Genomic DNA, 25,387 nt, shown 5'->3' with positions numbered 1-25,387 from the left:
TTTAGGGATAAAGGCTGTAGCACCCTTCTTCAGCTGGTGATTAAAATAAATGTTTTTTCAACTTTGCGCATTCACGCCATAGTGAATGACTTATCGTCATGACTCAGCTGCTCGTCTGCCATTTTGTTGTATATGTTGTAAATATGGTGGGCTGTATAGGTTACAAATAATTGCTTGGTAACTGCTACTATTTTGGTTATGAATCTATTTTCTAATTTATGAGTACTACAATCAACAATGTTGTAAAAAGTATTCATTTTCACACTTTCCTTCAAAATATTCAGTACCATTTTCATTATTGTCATTTTGTGTATGTTCAAGTTTACCAAAATACTTTTTGGTCAACAGATTCAGATCTTACTTGGCTACTTCAAAAAGGTATTGGAAACAATGCATTAAGTAATTTTCATTGATGCTTTTATCATCATAGTTTTCTACCCTAATAGACATGTTATATATATACACGTTTAAAATATGTTAGTACTTTCAATAGAAAGAAAGAAAGAACTAATGGTCTAATTGTGTAACCCAATAGTTTCAGTTTCCAAATGATCAAATTTTTCAAAAGGGAAAAATATACTGATTAATTTGTGTCTGGAAATAATGTCTTCTTTGTCTGGATATACACCCATAATTGAATGCGTCTGATCCATTGTGAAGTAATAGGTGTTTCAAAGAAATGCCTTTATCAGTCTGAGAAACATGCCCCTTCTTAAAAATATGCAACCCATGTGAAATCAAAATATTTCTTTGCCTCAGATGCGCCAGAATTGCATGTATTGTAGACAAGTGGAATTAGCAAAGTAGTAAGGAAACAAAATGTTTTAGTCTCAAGTTTTTTGTTTGTTTATATTAAATCAAAGCTTGAATAATATTGGAAATGCTTTTCATGCTAAATCCTCCATCATATAACAGCAATTATCTTGTCAAATGTTGTCAGTCAGTCAATGTTAACAAATTTTTAGATGTTACAGTTTGAGTACTTTATGAGTGAAGCTCTAAAACAGTCAATTATTTTTTCTGTTGGTTTCAGGTTTGCAAGATAAAAATCCGATGCAGCAGTCAAAAGTATCTAGAGCTGTGTTTTCTGACCTGTATCTTCTAAATGTGTTAGACTGTAATTTCCATCATTCCTCAGCCAATATGAGCAGAGATTTGGTCCAATCTGGGAACTTGTAATACAACACATCTTGAGATCTTATGATTGGAGAAGAATGAGTCATTCTAGTGACTCAGGAAAAAGTAGACTTCAGTTGATGGAAAATATTACAAAAAGATGTAGACAAGAGCATGAAGGAAATATCTATGTATATCAAAGTGAAATATCAAAGTGAAATAAGGAGACACATTGAGAATTATAGAGTACATAGCCAGTTTGGACTAGCTCTGTAGACCCCTGGACTCCAGGGAACCCGTGGACTTTGTGGATCCCGGGGGGGCTGCGATGTCATCACAGGGATTCCACGAAGGCTTGAAGAAATGTTATGATTTAAATCTTCAATTAAATCTTGGGGATCCATGGCCATGGTACATGGCCACAAAAGGTATTTAAAGGGAGTCCATGGTGGAGAAAAGTTTGAGAACCACTGATCATAAGGTACCAGGGTAGAAAACTGGAGACTGTGAATTCTAGTTCTGCCTTAGCCATGAAAGCCAACTGAGTGATTTTGGGCCAGTCGCTCTTCCTCAGTCCAACTGACTTCACAGGGTTGTGGCGAAAATAGGAGGAGGAAGATATGCTGGTTATGTTTGCTGCCTTCAGTTATTTGTAAAAATAATAAAGATAAATATTTTATTATATTATATATTAATCAATTATTCTGGCTTTATGCAGTATTCTAAACTAATCAAATCAATCCCTTTTTTCATTTAGTGGAAGAAAAATGAAGGCCAGCTTCCAGAGCTGACAGTTGTTTCTTAAATAAGTTCTTTAACCCCATTATATTTCATGTAACATAGAAAGAGATACAAAAGAACCATTTTACTCCGAATCCCATTAGAATTCAGAAAAATTCTAGAATATTGTCCTTTACAGCAATGCCTCTTGATTCACAGCTGGGCTCACATTGTACCTTAAGCCAAGCCTGTATAAAATAAGAGCCAGTTTGGTCTGATGGTTAAGCATGAGGCTAGAAGCTGGGAGACTGTGAATTCTAGTGCCACCTTAAGCACAAAGCCAGCTGGGTAACTTTGGACCAAGCACTCTCTCTCAGCCTTAAGGAGGAGACAATGGCAAATCCAAAATCTCACCAAGAAACTTGCAAGACTGACTTGAAGGCACAATAGCAAGTAAGATATGGGATCCTGTTCTGCTCTATTGAGTTACAGGGATTAGAAGAGAAGAGACAGATGTGTAAACTCTGAACCAGAAAAAAAATAATCAAGACACCAAAGAATTTTCCAACCCCGTTTGTTGGTGAAAAGGCAGTAGAGTAGTCCTTTCCCAGCAATCACTTGTTCAGGGAGCATTTGAAATTATGATAGCACTGAAGAAGAGACTTCTGACTGGTCCTCATAGTTACAGGCTTTACAGCATTCCTGCAGTCATGTCTGTAATTTGTGTGCTTAGTGACTGGCTCACAATGACACTACAATGTGCTCTGATTGTCATTTCTGACCTTCACTGCCAGCTTTTGTCAGGCAGGATTTACCTAATAAGTAAAGATTAAGTCAAGAAAAAGACCATGGCCCAGGCAAAAACCCCGAATATTTAGAGAAACAACCACTTATTCAGCTTCTTGTATGGAGCTCAAAGACAGGCACCCCAACATTTTCCCCAGGGACCATTTCAGCTGTGAAATCCGGCCAGATCTATCCAGCTCGCGTGAACCGGTAGTGCCGATGGCGGGAGGCTCCACTCACCAGCCAGGACGTCATTACATCCCATTTTTGATCCTCTGCACATGCACAGAAGGCTCTGCACATACGCAGAAGAGGCGCACAGGTGCTCCTGCGCGCTCCCGTTCCTGAACCGGTAGCAAAGGTAAGTGGATTTCACCCCTGGACCATTTCTATTGCTCTCACTGCCCTATAAAACTTCCAACATCCATCCCTTTCCAGTCTCAATTCCCAAGGAAATTGTATCTTCCAGGGATGCTAACTAGGCAGTCTAGCACCTTAGGGTGCTCTATTGTTCCATTTGAGAGTAGCAACACAACACAGAATTCAGAGCTGGGATGCTGAAAATTAGAAATTGAAATCCAGTCTGAAGTTGACATGTGGCTTGGTTCTCTTTCAACCCCCATTTGCTGGCCTGAGCCTTGCTTTTAATAAGGGCTTCTGTGTAATGGATCTTCATTCTCATCTTCTGACATGTCCTACTCTTCTGAGGAAGATCCAAAGCAAACATAATGGAGCTACCAACTTGGAGATAATGATATAGTAGAGATGATTGCTGTTCCCTTCAATATAAAAAGTGTTGTAAATGTCAGTTATGAGTTGTTGGGTAACATGAAGCTTTGTGCATTGCTCAAGGGATTCTTGTACTCATCCGATTTACTACTATAGGGAATGAAATATTGAATTTGGCAGTCATTTAGTCAGACCAGCACAGCTCTTCTTAAGAACTTCAACATCAGCTGATATATATTGCATTATACCAGTAGCTAAATTTCTTTTAGTATAAACAGAGAATTAGTTTCTGGGAATATTCAGTACTGTATACAAAATACCACCATACCTATAGTTAAAGAGACTATAGAACACATGCATTTTCTCTTATCTTCCTATATAATTCTGTCCTAAAAGAAATCATCTATGGATATTAATATAATTTAACATTGTGATACATTGTAAATGGTACTGACAAATGTTCCTCTTGGAAAGAAATATTGGACTTGAAAACTGTGTTCAATGACATTTTAATAACTGGAGTACTCGAAAGCATAAATGTCAGGGAAGACAATTCTTTTTCATTACAGGTCTACATGCTATATTCCACAATATATTATGATTTCAGACTCAGAGTAGGGAAGTAATTGATAATTTAATAAAATAACAATAATGTAATAATCTATGTGTATATTTATATTAAAAAGTGTATTAAATGTTATGAAAGGATGAAAGTGAAGCATGTACATTTAAAAGTTTCTATAAATGCATTGCCACCTGTATCTAAAATAGGATTCTTTCCATGTGTTAGATTTGGATTTCCTATAATTGCTGTCTGTAGACAGACTTCAATTCCTGCAGATAGCCGTGCTAATTGAAGGCTTATAGCAGATGAAATCCAGCTCAACTGAAAATACTGTGTACTGGAATCAAGGTTGACTCAGCCTTCCATCCTTCTGAGGTCGGTAAAATGAGGATCCAGTTTGTTGGGGGCAATAGGCTGATTCTGTAAACTGCTTACAGTGGGCTGTAAAGCACTGTGAAGCGGTATATAAGTCTAAGTGCTATTGCTATTGCTACTGGAGAAAACTAGTTTAGTTGTTTGAAACTCCATCATCCATATCTGTATGTATATCTGTATTAGAAGTATTCTACATGTTTATATTGCTGAGAATTCAAAACAATGCAATGGGATTGTTGCATTCTTACAAAAAATACTCTAAAAATGTGTCATCCTAGAGAACTCCTCTATCATAGAGAATACCTCTACCAATGATCTAAGACTCAGTACAACACAGTAAGCCAAAGTCTAGATACAAATGTGTACTTTGGCCTATGGCATGCATCTTAGAATTACTGTGTAATCTTAACCTGGAGTGACTATATTTACATTTTCAGAAATTGGAATTTGAAATCAAGGCCTGCCAAAAATACCAAATTCCAGTGTCTGTCACCCCCAAATAACAGCTACTTTAGGTTTAGACATTTTATTTATTTATCAAATTGATGTAGCCGTTCATCTCAACAAAGGTGACTATGGATGGTGCATAATACTTTGACTAGTTTGTAGCTTACTTGTTTGTTTGTTTGCTTGCTTATTTATTTATTTTAACTCCAACTCATTGATTGAACTTCATGAGTTGCAGATATTTCAAGTAAGACTTAGCAAAGGTGGTTCAGTTCAATAAAGATTTGTGTAAGCCATCCCTTCCAACTTTCTTCATGAAGCTAATGTAATACTCCCACTTCTTTAAATAAGTTAAGCAGACTTGTTGCTTTCTGAGCCCTCTGTCAGTCAACTGCTAGAGGCTTGGTAGAGGCTTCTGCATGGTTCCAGCCTATGTACAATCAGATCAGATCCACATCTCAATGACACACTGCTGTGATTTCCATGGTTTCTGCTTCACACATTCCTAATCATTTTTGCTGAAAAAAAGAACTCTTTGTACTGGGCCATCATAGCTAAAAGAAACCCACAGTTGCTTTGGATAGTGAGACGGGCAGCATATAAATTTAATAAATAAAATATCTGGAGTGCTGATGACCACTATATGGAATAGCAATAGCACTTATACTTATATACCGCTTCACAGTGCTTTACAGCCCTCTCTAAGCAGTTTGCAGCCAGCCTATTAGCCCCAACAATCTGAGTCTTCATTTGCAATTAATATAGTTTTTCTTAGGATTTTTGCAACCCAGATGAGGATGACCCTAATAAAAGGTATTAGAGAAGTGAAAAACACAACTGCATATGGATGGAAACATTGCTTTACAAAAACAAAAACAAAAAAAAAATCCTAAACAGGAGTAAATTATTTTCTTTAAAATTTAGTCTGAGTTTCAATCCAGCTTCTGGGCCAATTGTGGTCTTCTCATTTGGCTTAGTAAATTGTATGAATCCAGCCATTATGGTTTGTAAAGTGCTGATTAATATACTATTTAATAAACCCAGCTGATTAGTTAATACATGGTTTGCTGAGAATGATATGCGAATATATAGTACAGGAGGTGCAATTGCAGTCATATTTCCATGGAACTAATTTGGTGTAGTAGTTACAAGTGCTGAATTAGAAACCAGGAGACTGTGAATTCTAGTCCTGCCTTAGGTTTGAAAGGCCGCTGGACACTCACAACTGGGTGAAAGTCAGTATCTGACTTTCTGTCTCAGCCCAATCCAGCTCACAGGGCTGTTGTTGTGGGGAAATAGGAGGCAGGACCAATTATGTATACTTCCTAGGTTGTATAAAAATAAATGTGGGCTGTCCATCTACTAAATAAGTATTCCTGTGTTAATTGATGCTCCAGAGCTGAAATTACTGGGTGTCGGATGGCATATTTGACAGAAAATTAACATGCTCCTTTTAACAGTGGACTACCAACCAGACCTTCTAAAACAGTGATTCTCAACCTTCCTAATGCCGCGACCCTTTAATACAGTTCCTCATGTTGTGGTGACCCCCCCCCCAACCATAAAATTATTCCTAAAACCATTGAAAATATGTGTTTTCCGATGGTCTTAGGCGACCCCTGTCACAGGTTGAGAACCACTGTTCTAAAACAAAAACAGGAAAATTAAAATACAAGAGAAATAAACACCAATGAGTTAGTTTGATATAATAGGACGCTTATTGCCACGACCGATTGATCAAAAAAGTTTGCGAATCTTAAAACAGCTCGCTTTGAAAATCCACTCTGTTGCTTGTGTTAAATTAGCCTCAGTTGCTTCCTTCTCTTCGTCTTCCCGGTCCCCGTCGACACCCTCCCAACCTTCGCTCCCTCTGTTTCATCAAGCCCGGGAAAAGCAAACCACGTGCCAAAGGCGCTTCTCTGCGTAGCGATAGTAAGCAACCTCCATCTTTGCAACGGGCAGCTAAATTTGGCCTCAGCCCTATTGAAGCAAGCCCTTCAAGTCAGCCATTTTAGCGAGGGGCGGATGCCCTAACTGGAAGGGAGCGGCGGCCATTGGAGTTGAGGGTAGCTTTGCTTCACATCCATTGAAAGCTCAGAAGGCGGCTGTTTTCTTAAGGGCAAAGGTCCGCGATAGGAGCTGGCCGATACGACCTTTCTTCTCGCTCTCGAAACAGATGTGCCTGTCAGAGGCGCCAGCCTGGCTTCCTCGCTGCTCATTTCGCGCACCCGCTCTCAAAGCGTTTAAGTGGGAGGCATTGGGAGCAGCTGAAGAAATCCAGTAACCTGTGAGTTAAATCTGGCTTTTACCAAGGCAGTGAGTGGCTGAATGAATGAGAGTGGTTCCCCTCCCTTTTCGTGACTCCCATCTAAAGCGTCTTTTTTGAGGGGTGGGGGGGTGAGGAGGGCGCCTTTCGCAGGTTGTTTAAATGCGGCTCTGGGTTCCTGGCCGATCAGGGTTTATGAAAGCGACATCCCAAATACCTACCCAATTCTGGGGGGAGAGAATCTTAGAAAAGGGGCTTCATAATTGCCTCTGGAACGATGCACGGCTTTTTCTAGCCCCTGCCTGCGTTGCTTACTGCTTAGGGAGAAGCATCTTTTTTTTTTTTTTGTTGAAAACATTTTTGTTATTTTTTAAAAAAACATAAACATAAAATACATCTTTTAAGAACGGAGGACTGATCGGGTCATGAATAGGTACAATCGCTTACCCCTCTTTGTCAAGCTCATTCCCAAATCTCCACCATTTCATCTTTTAAAATGAAAGCCAAAACAGAATTTTTTTCCACAGTTATAATCTTAATCTAAACATTTCCCTTTCTATTATATCACCACAAATCTTAATTTCAAAATAACACAACTCAATATTTAATTACAATTATTACCCTAAATTCTATCTATATACCGATATCCTAAGACCCACTACCTTAAATCTTTTAAATCCTAATCTCTTTTGGTTTACCCCACTTATCACACATTACACTCTTCATTTTACAGTCATTTCATTATTACAATCTTATCATCTTCATTTTACTTTTCATATCAACATAGTCACCTTTATTTTAAATACTAATCCCAACATAATCATTTTATTATTACTATCAATTACAGCTTAAATCATATTTGTTTTAGCTATTTATCTCTTGATCATCTTCTTTTGGCTGTTTGGGAGAAGCATCTTGTGGCATCGGTTGTAGAAGTTTGTAGAGATTCTCGGTCATCCAGGTCATTAGTTATCCCAAAGATGCTTTTTCAGGAGGGCAACTGGACTTTCTTCTTGTTGTTTTTCTTTGAAGACGTTTCGCTTCTCATCCAAGAAAAGCTTCAGCTGTCAGAGCTGAAGAAGCTTCTTGGGTGAGAAGTGAAAAGTCTTCAAAGAAAAAAAACAACAAGAAGAAAGTCCAGTTGCCCTCCTGAAAAAGCACCTTTGGGACATCTATAGTAAAGTTCTCAGATCCAATTGAGGCTTTGTTCTCGGCAAGCTAATTTGGGATAGGTGTTTTTGTCTGACTGTTCTTGCAAGTTAGCTAGTCATCCAAAGGATGTATGGTACTTGTGCTCTTCCTGCCTTGGTGGCATGTGATTTTGTATGCAACAGAGTTTTGATAAGCTGTTGGTTATTAATTGCTCAGCAAAGGCTGGCTATCACTGTTAAAATCAATTTTCATTGGCAGGATTGAGTTGGGAGGATATTTTCATTCCTTGGTAATATATGATGGTTCCTTAGTAATATGATTTCTCTGGATATCTTACTGGTCAGCTGCTGCACAAGAAACAGGTAGCACACTAGAAGCGTTTATTATTATGGTTGGTTGCACGGTCATTCAGATATTCAGGCTGGATTTGGCATTTTTAATCTACCTATCGAGTCCTTCCCAAGGACCTGGGATAGGCAGATGTTGTTGTTTCATGGTCTTAAAGGTATGGTGGCAGGATATAAGCTGTTCCAAGTAACGCTGCCTTTGGCAATGGAGTGATGGTGATTTTGTAAATGCTGATGGTGTTGATGTGGTGCTCCAGATGTTTTGGGATTGCACCCAAGGCCTTATTATTGTAGTTAATACTTTTACAATAAGTTTCATTCAACTTCTATTTCCAGGTCTTTTTATTATTATTACTTAAATTTATATGCTACCTGACTCTCAATTACTTTGGTTGGCTTACAACAGTTAAAGAAACTACAATAAAATCAATGAAACATTAAAAAAAAAATAAAGATAAAAGAGGGCAAGTGAATGAAGTAAGGGTTCTCATTCTCTCGTGCCAAAGCACTGAATGAAGAGCCAGGTTTTCACACCTCTTCTAAGAAATATATTAGTAACATGTTCCTTGCTGACAGTACTAAATAACAAAATATTGTTAAAAAATGTTAGTTTGCTAAATTTCCCAATGAAATGCCAAAAAAATCAAATCCAAAAGATTAAAGAACTGTGAGGTAAATATTTGACTGGTTTAAAGTGCAAATAAAGTAAGACATAATTACTCTTTGCTTTCTCGTGAGATTTAGCTGTTCAAAATAGGAATTATCTTTCATAAACAAATTTGTATGTCTCGCCCTATCTCAAATGAACACCTTCCCAATGATGATTCTTGTCTGTATTCTTCAGGTTCTGTCCTGTGTCACAATTTGGTACAAGAAGGTTTCCATTTTTAAGATGGTCATTCTAACTCTATTCTGTTTGTCTCCATTACTACAAAGCATCTTTACATCTATTGGAGAGCTTGAAGATACACATTTAGAATTTTCAATAAAAGACTTGACAGATACAATCGATGTATTTTCAATGACTAATCTAATTAATGCTTGAAAAGCCATACTGAACTTTTGAAAACAGCTTCCTAAGCTAGAATGTATGGCTCATGCCCTAGAACGGGTGTCAAACTGGCGGTCTGCGGGCCGGATGCATCACATGCAGTCCACGCCCACCCCAGCACTGTGAAGGGAAGAAATGTCACGTGACAGCAACGTGATGCCATGAGTTTGACATCAGTGCCCTAGAAAGTTGTGAAAGTTTTTTCACCAATGCATTTCTATAGCCTTGAAATGTTATTTCTCACACTATTTGAATTTTATAAATCTAGATTAAAAAATAAGGTATTGATTAGCTTCACACATGACACTAAGCCAGGATTCTGAAATTATAGTTCAGTATAAACCATAACATCATGGATTATTTGTACTACTAAATCATATTAATGGGTTTACACAGAATACTAAATTGCAGCCCACAATTCATCCCTAGGATTATAAACATTAATTAATAAATGTAAACATTTGTGAAACACTTCCTGTTTCAATCAGGAGGCCAGGCATACAGATTATTCATATATGTTTGATATAATAAAACACAAAGGGATGATGGAGTCCACGTCATGCTTTATTGCTTTTAATAGGAATAGTAATTAGGATACTGATGAAGTAGTTTATTAGAATCATTGATTAAAGGCCTTTTAGTCTAACTGAAAAATCAACTAATGTAATTTAAAAAAAAACAACAGGTATCTGCTACAATAGTTTTTAGGATTATATATGTCTCAAATATATTGTACATATTTCAAAATTTTCAGAAGACGTATTTCAAAAAGCATAGCATTTCTAAGATAGTAATGAAGACCGTGAGTCTGGAAAAGGGTGTTAAAAATGTTACACTGTGATTATTAACTAAGGAAATTCACTGGAACTCAAGAGCATAAGACTGGACTTTGACACTCACTCATTAAAAAAAATTCCTGGAAATAGATTTCTTGCACTCTCTGCTGAAATGTTAGAATAGTTTAACTCTGATAAAACTTTCAGGATCAACAAGTCCTTTTTAAAGAATCATAGGCAATATCTCATAACATTTTGACAGCTGACATATTCTAGTTTAATTTATACATACACACACATTCTTTTAACCAGAAAAACATTCAACAGCATGAAGCCAGTTATTGTTGTTCATGGTGGAGCTGGTCGCATCTTTAAAGAGCGGGAAGATGGAAGTCGTTCTGGTGTCATCAGAGCAGCGTTGAAAGGTTACAGTATCCTTAAACAAGGAGGAACTGCATTAGATGCAGTTGAAGAGGCCGTGATATTAATGGAAGATGATCCACATTTTAATGCAGGTAACATTTCAGTTTTCCAGACGGAAATTCTTACTGCCCAGTTCTTTATAGCAGCTGTCTTTTTTCCTTCTTTTATTCCATTTTTGTATGCCCTTAATAATAGCCTTAATTGTAAGAATTAAAAAGGTGAGATTTTCTTTCACAACCCTTCATTTCCTTACCTGCTAACTTCTTGCTAGGATGAATGCTGTTCAAGGTTATATCCTCCAATTAGTTTTCAAGGAAATTTATACAAAAGGTATTTTCAATGACTAATCTAATTAATGCTTGAAAATCCACAGCCCTAAAGCTTCATTTTGTTTTGAATAAAATTCCTATTCTTCAGGATTGTGCCAAGTAGATTTGGCATTTGGTGTTTTGAATTTTGAGATGCAAGAAATTAATGGGAGTGAAATTTTGGTCATTAAAAAATACAGTTTTTTAATTAATACTACTTTTACTATTTTTTTTATTAGTAATACTTTTATTGACATTACTGTTTATATTATTGTTAAAGCATATATTACAAATTCCTCAGTTTTTTTTTTTAAAAAAAACAAGCTTTGCAGGAGATATTCTGGTATGTGAGAAATGAGATATAACATGAGCAGAAAATGTACAGAGTTTTTATATATTCTCTTAGGATTAGCACTAATTACTCCTGCAAGGATTTTGATACTGCAAAAGCTGCCATTTAAAGCGTAATTAAAATACAAATTAATTAAAATAGTTTAAAATTGTTTAGGTTTGTGTTTGCATATTAATGTCTTTTCTACTTGATTCCTAGGTTGTGGCTCTGTGTTAAATGAGAAGGGCGAAGTAGAAATGGATGCTATTATCATGGATGGGAAAAATCTAGCCTCAGGAGCAGTATCAGCTGTGAAATGTATTTCTAACCCAATAAAGCTTGCTCGTCTTGTAATGGAAAAGGTATGCCAAAGGTGATCTTCAACAAAATCAGTTTCCCTTTGGGATTTGATTGAAGTACTATGATGCTTTATGACCTCTGGCCTGATGTAAAGATATAATAGGAAGAAATGCTGCAATCCAGGTGATAATTATATTTTTTAATGGTTCCAAATAAACAGAAAGCTGGTATATAACTTGGCCAGTAACAGGGAGCCTCTAACATGCCAAATGTTGCTAAATGCTAGAATTGGTAATACTATCCAGCAGAGCCGAACAGTTAATGATATTAGGAATTAAGGTTCAGTCACATCTGGTAGATCACAAGCTCCCCATTCCTGGGCTAGACTCAGATATTTCTCTCTTGCAAAGAGCTTGTTTGTTCTTGGAATATTAACTACGATACCCCACTGTATTATGTAGTGGCATAATCCATTCTTCCTCCTTGTTGTCATGTTGTGCATAAAACAAATTTTATAGCTTGTTCGAAGAAATTGTAATCACTCTAAGAGGCCATGAACTTAAAGGCAGACAGACTATTTTTATTTAGGGTTGGTAATGGTATTTAAGTGCTCAGTGGCTAATGGAGAGCATAAAGTAAAGGTTCCCCTCGCACATATGTGCTAGTCGTTCACGACTCTAGAGGGTAGTGCTCATCTCCGTTTCAAAGCCGAAGAGCCAGCACTGTCCAAAGACATCTCCGTGGTCATGTGACTGGCATAACTAAACGCCAAAGGTACATGGAACGCTGTTACCTTCCCACCAAAGATGGTCCCTATTTTTCTACTTGCATTTTTTATTTGCTTTCGAACTGCTAGGTTGGCAGAAGCTGGGACAAGTAACAGGAGCTCACCCCATTACGCGGCAGTAGGGATTCGAACCGCTGAACTGCCAACTTTTAAATCGACAAGCTCAGTGTCTTAGCCACTGAGCCACCACATAATAATCTACCATAATCTCTTTTAAATGTATTTTTCAGGAGTTTAAATGCACTTATAAGGCCTTTCCCTAATTTGAAGTTCTCCAGGTGTTTTCAACTGCAGTTGCCAAAATAGCTTTTCTTTAAAAAAAAAAAAAAAATTATTAAACAGTTTGTCTTTAAAAACAACACAAAAAACAATCACACATATATAAAAACAAAACATGTCAAAACGTAACGTATTGAATATTACGTAACAATGGTAATTTTACAGCATTTTGTATCAACTTACGTACTTTGCTTTTGTAGTTCTCTATTCTATCATTTCTATTTACTACTCAATAGTAGAATAATCGCATTACTCCAACATATATATACATTATAATATTCATTTGTTCTTATCTACACATTTATATTTGTTTATATTTACCTCTCTTTATTTAATGTTGTTCAGTTACTTTAAGTTTCATCAATATTAAGTTAGACATTTCTTCTTCTGATTTCTATTTCTGAGCCAACTGTACATTTTATTCCATATTTCATAATAGTCCGAATTCTCTCTCTTTCAACTCCATAGTCATTTTATCCATCTCTGCACATTCTAGAATTTTCCTTATTACAGTTTCATCTGACGGTATATATTTTTGTTTCCAATTTTTTCAAATGTGATTCTTGCTGTGGTAAGTATGTGCAATATAATGTATTGAAGGTTTTTATTCATTTTCAGGTCCAGTATTCCTAATAAAAACAATTCAGGTTTCATATCTATTTTTTGCTTTGTAATTTCTTCTAACCATTTTTTAATTTGACACCAATACTTCCTTGTGATGGGGCACGTCCACCACATATGGTAGAATGTTCCGGAGCCAAAATGCCTTTTCAAAGGTTATTACTTTTACCTATATCACCTAAAAATGTAAGATTAGACTTTCCTTTACTAATTTTATTGGTTTATCTACTATAAAAATGCAGACCAGCAATTAACGTTTATATTTTTGTATCTTCAAACAAGCAATTAAAGGGTATCTCCAGACAGAAAACAACAAAATAGGATAAATTACAGCATCTTTAAATTATAGTTTATAGTTATAATCTGTAACTTCCCAAGTATATGCCCCAAGCAGCTGAAATTCTTAGCCTATGATTTTCTAGACTATCTGGGGAACAGTGCTTTCCTGCATGAAATATTATGTTCAGTGTAGCTAAGTTTGCCTCTGAACTTAAAATATTTGGAATTTCACTTTTGTATAACGCATATATCTTAGCCTCTAACACCGTGATGGCGAACCTATGGCATGCGTACCACAGGTGGCACGTGTAGCCATATCAGTGGGCACCAGTTGTGGGTTTCAAAATTTTTTACTACTGGTTCTGTGGGCGTGGCTTGGTGGGCGTGGCTTGGTGGGCGTGGCAGGGGAAGGATACTGTAAAATCTCCATTCCCACCCCACTCCAGGGGAAGGTTACTGCAAAATCCCCATTTCCTCCCCACTCCAGGGGAAGGTTACTGCAAAATCCCCATTTCCTCCCCACTCTAGGGGAAGGTTACTGCAAAATCCCCATTTCCTCCTGATCAGCTAGGACTTGGGAGGCAGAGAATAGAAGGGGGCGGAGCCAAACAGAATATTTACTACCGGTTCTCCGAACTACTCAAAATTTCTGTTACCGGTTCTCTAGAACTGGTCAGAACCTGCTGAAACCCACCTCTGGTGGGCATGCCAGCTCAGCTCTGTGCATGTGCGCACCGGCCAGCTGATTTTCGGGCCTTCTGGGCCCACCAGAAGTAGGGAAACAAGCTGTTTCCTGCCTCCAAAGGGCCTGGGGTGGGTGGGTGGGGAAGGCCCGTTTTTCTTTCTCACCTGGCTCCAGATCCTCTCTATGCATCTGGGGAGGATGACAACAGCCTTTCCCACCCCCTTGGAGGCCCTCTGGAGGCCTGAAACGGCCAATTTCCCAACTCCTGGTTGGACAGGAAGTGATGTTTTTTGTTGTCCCCAGAGACTCCTAGACTATACTTATAGCATACTCCTTTTTCCTTAATGAATTCATTCTCCAAGGGTTAGTGTTTGTGAAGTCAAAACAGTAGATGCACAAAGGAGAAATGTTGGTAGATTTGGAGGTTCAAAACCAGAACGAATGCTCTGTGCTGTTGATCCATTCAGTGTCCCACATATAAAAGCATATTACTATTGTATGTTAATGTAGGAAGATTTATTTTATCTTACCGTAGTAATCATTCAATTTAATTCAATTACAGTCATAGACCAGAGACCAGAACAAATATAAATACTCTGTAAATATACAATTAAAAATTCTAGAATAAAATAATAAATAACAGATAAAATCTATGATGAAATCCCGTCTGACAATTACACATGGCCTACTATGCTAAAATTAGAGTCCATAAACTCTGAGGCCTGTAGTCAGTTTAATACTAAAAGGGAAAAGAATAAGTGCAAAGGGTTTGCCACATTTGTTGTATAAAATAGCTATGGTGGGTTAGACATGTGTTTCCGACGAATCCTCAGTGCTGCTGGTCAGAATCTAGCCACCCGCGCTTTAGTAATGGACTGTTAGTCCTTAAGCAGCCACTGGAGATAAGCAGTGTCAGAACAGCCAGGATACCTAACGATTATTGGAAGGATATGCTTTTTTCGCATTTCTTTGTAAAATTTTATTTTAGTAAAAATTTTAAGCTTTCTAACAAGAAAAATTGAAATGTGGCATTCCTTTTAAAAATGTCAAAATGGTAATCATGTTATTAAAATCCTTGTTACAAATTCTGCTTGGTTCTTTCAGAGTGTTGTTCTGCTGTACTGTATTATGTTTCTAAAATGACCAAGGCTCCATATCCTATCATGGCACCATATTAGCTCCCTCTACTGACTAAAAAGGATTTGGACAAGCAACGTTCTTGAGACTATCTTGTTAAGCAGTCCTTTGAGATCCTATTCATTAAAGTCAGGCAGTTTCATAAGACTGTAATTCCTCAGGATAGATCTACCGTATTAAAATGATAGCTCCTGAAAATCTACCAAAATATAGAGGCTCCTATAAGATGTTTTCATGACTTGCACTGAAAAATCTAACATGTTTGGAGACAATTCATATTCATTCTGGCGGGAGGGAGGGACGTACAGAAGATATTGTACGAATATGGATATTACATTACAATCTCCAAATAAACTTGTATTTGGTTCAGTGTTAACTCACTAAAAAAAGAAAAAAAACCTGAACATTCTGTAGATCCTCTGCTGTATGATAAAAACAAGACCAAAAGTTTTCCAAGCTCTGTACTAAACAGAAGTTGCAATTACTATAATATGAATTTGTAACTCCTGATGTATGCCTAATAAGTAAATATAAATTCATGCTAAGTTTTGAGGAAATCTGGAAAAGGTAGAATATAACTAAAAAAACATACAGCATTTTTCATATTTAGTTTTAAGTACCGTATTTTTCGGACTATAAGACACACCGATGTATAAGATGCACCAAGATTTCGAAGAGATAAGCAGGAAAAAAATGTTTTTGCCCTCCCCAGCCCCCCAGAGCACTCTGCAGGCCTCCCAAACCCTCTGTGTCAGGGGTGAAATGCTCCCAGTTCGGACCGGATCACACGATCCGGTAGCGATGGCGGCAGGTGGTTCGGAGAATCGGTAGCAAAAATTCCTGCGCCCCCCCCATGCCTAGCTGAGCCGCACGATCATCAGAGACTTTTTTAAAAAAAACTTTTAAAAGCATTTTTTCTACAACCTCTTCCGACGAAAAAATGCTTTTAAAAGTAAAAAAAAGCCTCTGATGATTGCGTAGCTCAGCTGGGATCATCAGAGGCTTTTCAAAGCATTTTTTTCCTCAACCTCTTGGCCGAAGAGGTGGTAAAAAAAAAATGTTTTGAAAAGTCTCTGACGATCCCAGCTGAGTTGCCTGATCGGCAGAGGCTTTTCAAAGCATTAGAAAAAATGCTTTGAAAAATTAAAAAAAAAAGTTGGCCATGCCCACCCCCCACCAAGCCACGCCCACAGAACCGGTAGTAACAAATTTACATTTCACCCCTGCTCTGTGTGTCCTGTTTTTGTGAAAAATGAGTCCGTTTTTTGCCTTTTTTGTGAAAAATGGTGTTTTTGCCCTCTCCACCCACAGGAACACTCTCCATGCCTCCCAAAGCCTCTGCACGTGCGGGCCCATTTTTTGCAAAAACGAGATGTGCAGGGTGGGGCTTCAGGAGGCCAAAAATGGCTGAATTCTGTGTATAAGACACACCAACGTTTCCACCCTCTTTTAGGGGAGAAAAAAGTACGTCTTATGCTCCGAAAAGTATGGTAATATTTAATAGCCATAAAACCAAGATCCTAATGGAATGCAAGAAAACATTTTCCGTATTCTTGGTTGTATTCACATTCAGTTACATGCCTCATGGAACACTGTATCCTCTGCAATGCCCAATTCTTTAGTGAGTTTCAGGAATACTGTATCTAGCAGATACACACACATACACACATGGTGGGAATTAAATGAAATTTCATGTTCATTAAGTAAGCTGAAGATGGAACATATGCTAAAGTTTCCTACATTTTCATATATTTTCAATGATTTACTTTTATAATTAAAAATATAATACAGGTCTTATTACTGTCTCTCAATTGTGTATGTGTGTAAAGCTATGTATTTTTGAATTGGGAGCATGAATTCAACTAAAATTAACACATTCTACATATTGATAGGAATATGCTACCCAAATCTTAGGATCTTTTTGAAATGCTTCTAACAATTCATTTAAAAACAATGAAGTGCCACATATGCCTTCAGTTGACTAAAAAATATATTTATTTATTTATTTGTTTGTTTGTTTGTTTGTTTGTTTATTTATTTATTTATTTATTTATTTTATTTGATTTCTATACCGCCCTACTCCCAAAGGACACAGGGCGGTGCACAGCCAAACAATAAAACACATACATACAAAATTTAAAAGTAGATTAAAATCAAATTAAATAATTTTGGCCCCGACAAATTTAAAACCCCAAACTTTTTAAAACCAATTTTAAAATTGAATGTATAAAATACTAAAAGATATTTAAAAATTAAAAATATTTTATAAAAGAGGGAGAAAATTAGGCCAGGCCCGCCTGGTGAATAATAAGGTCTTTAAAGCGCGGCGGAAGGTGCGCAGATCCGGGATTCTCCATATCTCTGCGGGGAGCTCGTTCCAGATAGTAGGTGCCCCCACAGAGAAGGCTCTTCCCCTGGGGGCCGCCAGTCGGCATTGTTTGGCCAACGACACCCGGAGGAGCCCCTCTCTATGGGAGCGTACCGGCCGGTGGGAGGCTATTGGTGGTAGTAGGCGGTCCCGCAAGTACCCAGGTCCTAAGCCATGGAGTGCTTTAAAGGTGGTAACCAAAACCTTGAAGCGCACCCGGAAGACCACCGGGAGCCAGTGCAGCTCGCACAGGAGAGGTGTTACATGGGAACACCATGTCGCTCCCATTACCACCCGCGCGGCCGCACTCTGCGCCAGTTGGAGCCTCCGGGTGCTCCTCAAGGGGAGCCTCATGTAGAGAGCGTTGCAATAGTCCAGGCAGGAGGTGACAAGGGCATGAGTGACTGTGCGTAACGAGTCCCGATCCAGAAAGGGACGCAACTGGCGAATCAGGCAAACCTGATGAAAAATCCTCCCGGTCACGGCCGTCAAGTGCTCTTCTAAAGACAGCCGTGAATCCAGGAGGACGCCCAAGTTGCGCGCCCTCTCCATGGGGGCCAATGATTCGCCCCCAATAGTCTGTGATGGCACCAACTGACTATATCGGGACGTCGGAAACCACAGCCACTCGGTCTTGGATGGGTTGAGCCTGAGCCTATTCCTCCCCATTCAGATCCGCACGGCCTCCAGGCACCGGGACATCACTTCAAGGGCATCGTTGGGGTGGTCTGGGGTGGAGATGTACAGCTGGGTGTCGTCAGCGTACTGGTGGTACTTCACCCCAAAACCACGGATGATCTCGCCCAGCGGCTTCACATAAATGTTGAACAGGAGGGGCGAGAGGACCGACCCTTGCAGCACCCCGCATATGAGGGGCCTCGGGGTTGACCTCTGCCCCCTTGTCAACACAGACTGTGACCGGTCAGAGAGAAAGGAGGAGAACCACCGCAACACAGTGCCTCCCACCCCTAACTCTTCCAGCCGGTGCAGCATGATACCATGGTCGATGGTACAAAAGCCACTGAGAGATCTAACAGGACCAGGACAGAGGAGCATCCCCTGTCCCGAGCCCTCCAGAGATCATCTACCAACGCGACCAATGCTGTTTCCGTGCTGTACCCGGGCCTGAAGCCCGACTGGAACAGATCTAGATACGTCGTTTCATCCAGGGGCTGGGGGAGCTGTTGCGCGACCACACTCTCAACAACCTTCACCACGAAGCGAAGGTTGGAGACTGGACGATAATTTACCAACATTGCCGGGTCCAGGGAAGGCTTCTTGAGGAGAGGCCTCACCACCGCCTCTTTCAAGGCGGCGGGAAAGTCACCCTCACCCAGCGAAGCATTTATAATCCCCTGGAGCCAGCCTCGTGTCACTTCCCGGGAAGCCAGTACTAACCAGGAAGGACACGGGTCCAATAAACAAGTGGTCGCATTCAGTCTACCCAGAATCCTGTCCACGTCCTCAGGGGTCACAGGATCAAACTCATCCCAGATAACATTCTCAAGACCTGCCCCTGTCTCTCCCCCTGAGACTACCCAGTCGGAGTCCAAATCCAGGTATGTGATCAGCAAACCCATCTGAACCCCATGACCCCATTTCACAAAAAGGGATTCACAGCCGGCCGGCCGTCTGAGGAACAGATGGCCTCCCTCGGTCTCAGACCTTCTTTAATGATAACCGCTACCCCCCCGCCCCTCCCCTGTGACCTCGGCTGATGGAATGCTTGGAAACCTGGCGGGCACATTTCAACGAGGGGAACCCCCCCCATTTATCCCAATATTATTTTTGTTTGAACCTCTAGTCTCTAAGAATATTAATTATTGTATTGTAATATTTCCCCTAACATAGCAATCTTATCTATGCTATCTGAAAATTAGGCCCATTAAACATAAAGTGACTTTCTTTGACATGAATATCAGTTGAGTTTGTTTTGAAATCAAAAGCAGAAGAGGGCAGTAGTGCATAAGCCATTTTTTTCCCTATAGGTGTGGAACATTCTAGACTCATAAGAATAAATTGTCTTTATTATCCTTCTGCTTTACATAAGATGATTTATGGCTCCCAGCATGGGACTCTAGCACCTGGCAATCTCTGTTGCCTGTTGTTGGGGGTTCACAAGTTTTCTTTGCTCAAAGTGATCTCGATAAAAAAAAAAAAAATCATTTCCTTAATCCCAGGGAATTTGTCATGATAATGCATGTACAAAGGAGTCAATACTTAACTGTGCCTACACACACACACACAGAGTTCATAGTATCATTGCCAATACTTTCCTTAACAAAAGAAACAATTGGCATATGTGGTGAACAAGTTACTAGGTAGAGTGTGACGTAATAAAGTTGGGATACAACTGGAGTATTTGAACAGAAGTGGCACAAATGATGTATCTCTTTATGAACCTTGCCTTCAGCTTGAAGGCAGTGTAAAAGACAGGAGCATCTTGCAATAGATGTTCAGGAAAGTCCCAATTTTTGCATGGCTAAAAGAAAACAGTTCTGATTCAAAACATTCTGCTTCACACCTATATAAAAATTTGCAGAACATAAAGCTACAGAGGACAGAATCTTTTCCCCTGACAAATAGTTCAGCTCTTCTCTAGAGATTTTCTTCTGGATTTTTTTTTTTTAAAAAACCACTATTACAAAAACAACCTCCATCTTCTTTCATACCTCCCTTTAAAGTAGATGAGTGATTCTATCCCTGTAATTTTTTTTTTATTTGATTTATATGCCGCCCTTCTCCAGAGACTCAGGGTGGCTTACAATGTGCTAAACAATAGCCTTCATCCTTTTGTATATTTATACAAAGTCAGCTTATTGCCCCCACAAACTGGGTCCTCAATTTACCTACCTTATAAAGGATGGAAGGCTGAGTTAACCTTGAGCCTGGTTAAATAAATAATTAAATAAAGAAATCAAAATTGACACTTCTTCAATTTCTGATAGCATTTTTATTCAAGTTCAGAAATTCTTTAACTGAAGGCAGAAATGAATGGATGTATTGAAATGTGCAGCCCTTCTTTGTGCTGTAGCATTTACAGTAAGTATTCAGCAAACAACATTAAATAAGTGTTTTGAGAAATATAGGACACTGCTGAAATGCCCTTCTTTTTTATCTGTGGTTGTATGTACATGGATTGAAACTGATTTGTGTAGCAATTTGAGGGGCTGCTTCTCTCGTCTTTCCTTCAGACGGACCACATGTTGCTGACTGACCAAGGGGCCTCTGCCTTTGCTAAGGCCATGGGAATTCCTGAAGTTTCTGGAGAAAAATTAATCACAGAGAGGTCGTTGGAGAGGTGGAAGAAAAACCTTGAGGCTGACTGGAACCCTCAAGAATGTCAAAAGTAACTATTGGTATTGGTGTTTTGTCTGCTTTAATGAAGAAAGTTAAATTAAAGAGAGCAATAAACCCACATAATCTCTTCCCCAAATTTCGAGGGCGTATTCTTCTGAATGTGAGCTTCTGGAAGCTGCTGCAAGCAGTTTCTCCTGCCCTCCTTTCAACTTTTGTGGCTGTGGTCTGGGGAAACAAGAAGCTGGCTCACGCCTCATAGCATGAGAGTGACAGGCAGAAGAAGTGTAATGAAGAAGTATGCCAATGTTCTCTTTGGCTGATGTAGAAAAGACTCAGATTTATGGCTTTGGTGATGCAGGCTGAGAGATGGCTGCCCCATCCATTGTTGTAGCATGTCTTTGGTACAGGTTTAGAATGAAAACTGTGGCTCCGTACCTGGCAGGACAGACTGGATACCAGCTCTGCACTGGGACATTGTTGCACTATCACAGCCCAACTCAGGCATGGAGCTGTTTTTCCCTCTAAAGTCTTACTCAGGAGGTGTGTGGCAATTAGAATGAGAAACAGTCTTGGCTGTGAGGGCACCTCAGTGCAAAGCTAAGTGCAGATGCCCTTCCCTATCTGGGTGTATCATATTCTAAATTGGTAAACTCAGCAATGAGTGGCAAGAGGATCAAGTTTTGGCCTTGACCCTAGCTGCGATGGCCATGTTCCCTCACCCTCCCAGGACACCTCAAGCTGGAAGGGAAGCCTTGCATAGAAGAACGATGGTGGGATCTGCAAACCTGAAACCAGCTGTGAAAGGAATGGGGTGGGATAATGCTTTTCCTATTGTAGCTGATCTCTTTGCAGCTACATGCCAAACTCCAGTGTTAACAAAACAACACAGCCACGATTATGGCTGCTGAAATTCACTATTGTGAATATATGCCATTGCTTCACACCACCTTCAGCATCTTGTTGAACAAGAGAGAGCAAGCAGGTTCTGCTTGTACTATGCTCTCCACAGATCTCAGTTCACATAAAGGCTGCTTTTCAGAAAGATACAGGCAGCCTTGTTGCACACGTGTTAATTAAGCAACAGTAGCACTGGAAAGGTACTGAGAGAATGGGAGAGGTGTAGTACAATTGTGTGCTGCATTCTTTTTGATGCACATCAGAAGATTTTAAGAGACAGTTCTATCAATATATGAAAAGACCTCAGTGCTGTAGCCTTTGGCCTAATTAACCCACCTTGCAGCTTTTGTAATGATTTGAGCTTGAGACCAGTCATTTACATAGGTCTTTGATCTGATCTGGATGGATTTTGTTGTTAAAAACACTGACTTTTCATTGATTTTAGAATTGCAATTTGTGGGATTCAGTAGCTGTAGCAGCCCAAAGCAATTGCAAGTAAATGAGAATGATAGTAGTCCACGAGAAAGATTCTATTTGTCCAAGCTGTCAAAGTAAAAAAAAAAAAAAAAAAAAAAGGCCATTTGTGGGAAAGAAGAGGAAAAACTTTAATCTAAACAGAAATCTGAGATTCTAATAATTTTACATAAATTAAAGTCTGTGGCAGCTTAAGTATAATCCCCATATAGTGCATTAATCTGGCTGTGTTGCTTTAGTAAGTCCTCTAAATGAACCTGCATGGAGACTCATGGCTTGAGTCAAAAGACAGCCTGTTGTCATTTCATACTTGAAAAATAGCTACCTATGCTAACAGACACTGTGTTTGTTTGTCAAATGCTTTGAGATCTGCAGCTAATTGTCTGAAATGCTATTTTTGGCAGAGACCTTGGAACAGTTGGAGCCGTTGCTATCGACAGTGCAGGAAATGTAGCTTGTGCAACATCAACAGGAGGACTTACTAACAAACGGCTTGGCCGCGTTGGTGATACAGCATGCATAGGTAGGGGAAGAACAATACCATAGACATGTCTTCTCTTTCTCATAAAATGCACACGATCAATAATAGTTTCATAATGCTCAGTGACTGCATTCCAGAGATAATAAGGGCTCGTAGGTCTTCCGGAGGCCATCCCTGCTCCGTATAGAACCAGATCCTTTTAAATCTGAACAGGGAGAATGGAAAGTACTGAAGTGGAACCAGCAAGTAACTGTTTGGCTTGCAGTTCAAACAAAGCTATTTTTATTGAATGGCATGTTTTCTTAAGATGAGATGATTTCATAGCTTTTAGGAAGCACCATATATCAAGATAAGTTGATGGAGTGGAAAGTGTGAAATATTTTGAGAATGTTTCTTCAGATACTAAAATATGTTCTCTGAACATGCTTTTCCCATGGAAACAGTCTAGTAGGCATTCTTTTCTGAGGAAGCATTGAGGGTGTTCCTTTCCACCCTTTACTTTCTCTATATAGTTTCGTGAAAGTTGAGGCAATTGCATTCCACTTGAGCCCTTCATTGTTAATAAAACTCCAACTATCAAAATATAGTTGATATTATCCCTGGCCTGCACTGTGTAATACATGGATATTGATTGGAGATGTGGGTTACTAAACTGCTTTTACCTTTCCCAGGAAGTGGTGGTTATGCAGATAATAGCGTTGGTGCCACCTCCACCACTGGCCATGGAGAGAGCATTATGAAAGTGATCCTGGCAAGACTTACTCTTTACTATATGGAGCAAGGTATATCCTGATGTTTCAGAAGTTTTACATTATATAAAGCATGAAACAGTAGTATTGCACACATTGAGTTGATGAACAGTGTCGTTGGTTATTTCAGTTTTGAGGATGCATCATGTGGGAAGCACTTGAAGCACATGCAACAAATACTGATTTAGGAGCTAATACACATAAATGCAATCTGATATAAATTCAAAGGTTTGTTGTAGCACAGGGGTGTCAAACTCACGGCCTGTGGGCTGGATGTGTCACATGCTGGCCACACCCACCCTCAGTTTAGCGAAGGGGGAAAAAGTCCCGATATGTCACGTGACGACATGACGATGTGACTTTGACATCCTTGTTCTAGCATCTGCTCTTCTTAACCATGTAAATGTTTGGAGCTCTAATTTGCCATTCAGAGCAAAGGGCCTATGAAGTTTTCCGCTGTCCGCAGCCATCATTAGTGCCCTTATTAGTGGTCCTATACCAGTTTATGGTTTTACTGCAAGAAATATTCCAGCTCTTCATTTTTTGTTTTGTTTTGACAATATTGAATGATTCTGTTTTTACATGAATTTTATTTGTTGCCTTGAACACCTACTGGCTTTATCAGTATATCTAACACGAGGCTCCTTACACTTTATATTTATATAATCGATGGGATTGGCAAAGAGAAAATAAAACAATTTAGTATTTTAAGTTAGTTTTCTCCAAGCTAGTGTTCTCCATGAAACCATCCTGGATGGAGAATTATAGGAATTGAAATATATTTGGATGTTACTAATCTAATGACAGCTGGTCTCAGGGATCATCTCCAAACAACAGCATTTTCTCTTTTTAGCTATATTTGTGTTGATCTCAGTCAAAATCATCCTAAAGTGACATTCTACCAATATGTACTGGAATAATTCTATTTAAAAAAAAAAAGTTGCATGCAATGAAGTGTTGGTCGTAAGTAAAAAAAGCATGACTGCAAAATGTTCATGTCATATTTTCACATTCAGCAACAATATGCTTATAACTATTGAAGGGTTTGGGTTACTCAATGCTGAAGCCTTTTATATCTGTTATAAATACCATTTTTTCCTCTGACTTCTGTTTAAATATAATAAATTCATTAAAAATGCTCTGATCTGGGTATTGATGTGGAAGAGTGCTATGATAAACAGCTAGCAACAGGATATTCATGTGACCATAACATAATCTAACTATGGTTGACCATGGAAAACTTTACCTTTTGGGTTATCTAAACTCTTGACTTCTATTACAGTCTGGACACATATTAATCCAATCTTTTTTCTGAATATAGTTACTTACAGGGAAAAGTGTGATTCTGTTGCTAATTTGTATTACTCAAGAACTTCAAATAGTTTCACAGAAAATGTTGAGTTGCAAAACAATGTTGGTAGATATATTGTCTCCAAAGCCCTTGATAGCCTGGCTATCTTACTAAGGGACACTTGATCTCTATTTTATGTAACTTGACAACAAATGTTTAGCTACATTAATTTGGAACATCATTTCCCCTCACATGAAAGGTTGTCTGCATTGGGAGCAGATAACAATTGTGTTTTAAATAAGAGTTTGCTGCCTCAAGGGCCTCCTAGTTTAGCTTTTTAGTTATGG

At 38.9% G+C, this 25,387-nt stretch overlaps 1 protein-coding gene across 2 annotated transcripts in view; it reads left to right on the top strand.

The window, feature by feature from the left end:
* Positions 1-1,914: 1,914 nt before the first annotated feature.
* Positions 1,915-25,387, top strand: part of ASRGL1 (asparaginase and isoaspartyl peptidase 1) — a 30,685-nt gene continuing 7,212 nt past the window's right edge. Inside the window, exons 1-6 of one of the 2 annotated variants that reach the window (XM_087882489.1) lie at positions 1,915-2,983; positions 10,643-10,845; positions 11,612-11,754; positions 21,043-21,197; positions 22,924-23,042; positions 23,672-23,782. In XM_087882489.1, coding sequence (XP_087738615.1) covers positions 10,659-10,845; positions 11,612-11,754; positions 21,043-21,197; positions 22,924-23,042; positions 23,672-23,782 — 715 coding nt within the window. In that variant the 5' untranslated portion in view covers positions 1,915-2,983; positions 10,643-10,658. Of the gene's footprint in view, positions 2,984-6,755; positions 7,026-10,642; positions 10,846-11,611; positions 11,755-21,042; positions 21,198-22,923; positions 23,043-23,671; positions 23,783-25,387 lie in introns of those variants that run through there. The other variant, XM_034431958.3, reaches the window with a different exon arrangement.

Source organism: Pantherophis guttatus, chromosome 1, assembly GCF_059756535.1.
Source record: "Pantherophis guttatus breed Tessera chromosome 1, ASM5975653v1, whole genome shotgun sequence".
Lineage (NCBI taxonomy): Eukaryota > Metazoa > Chordata > Lepidosauria > Squamata > Colubridae > Pantherophis > Pantherophis guttatus.
This window is presented reverse-complemented; position numbering and strand designations above follow the sequence as displayed.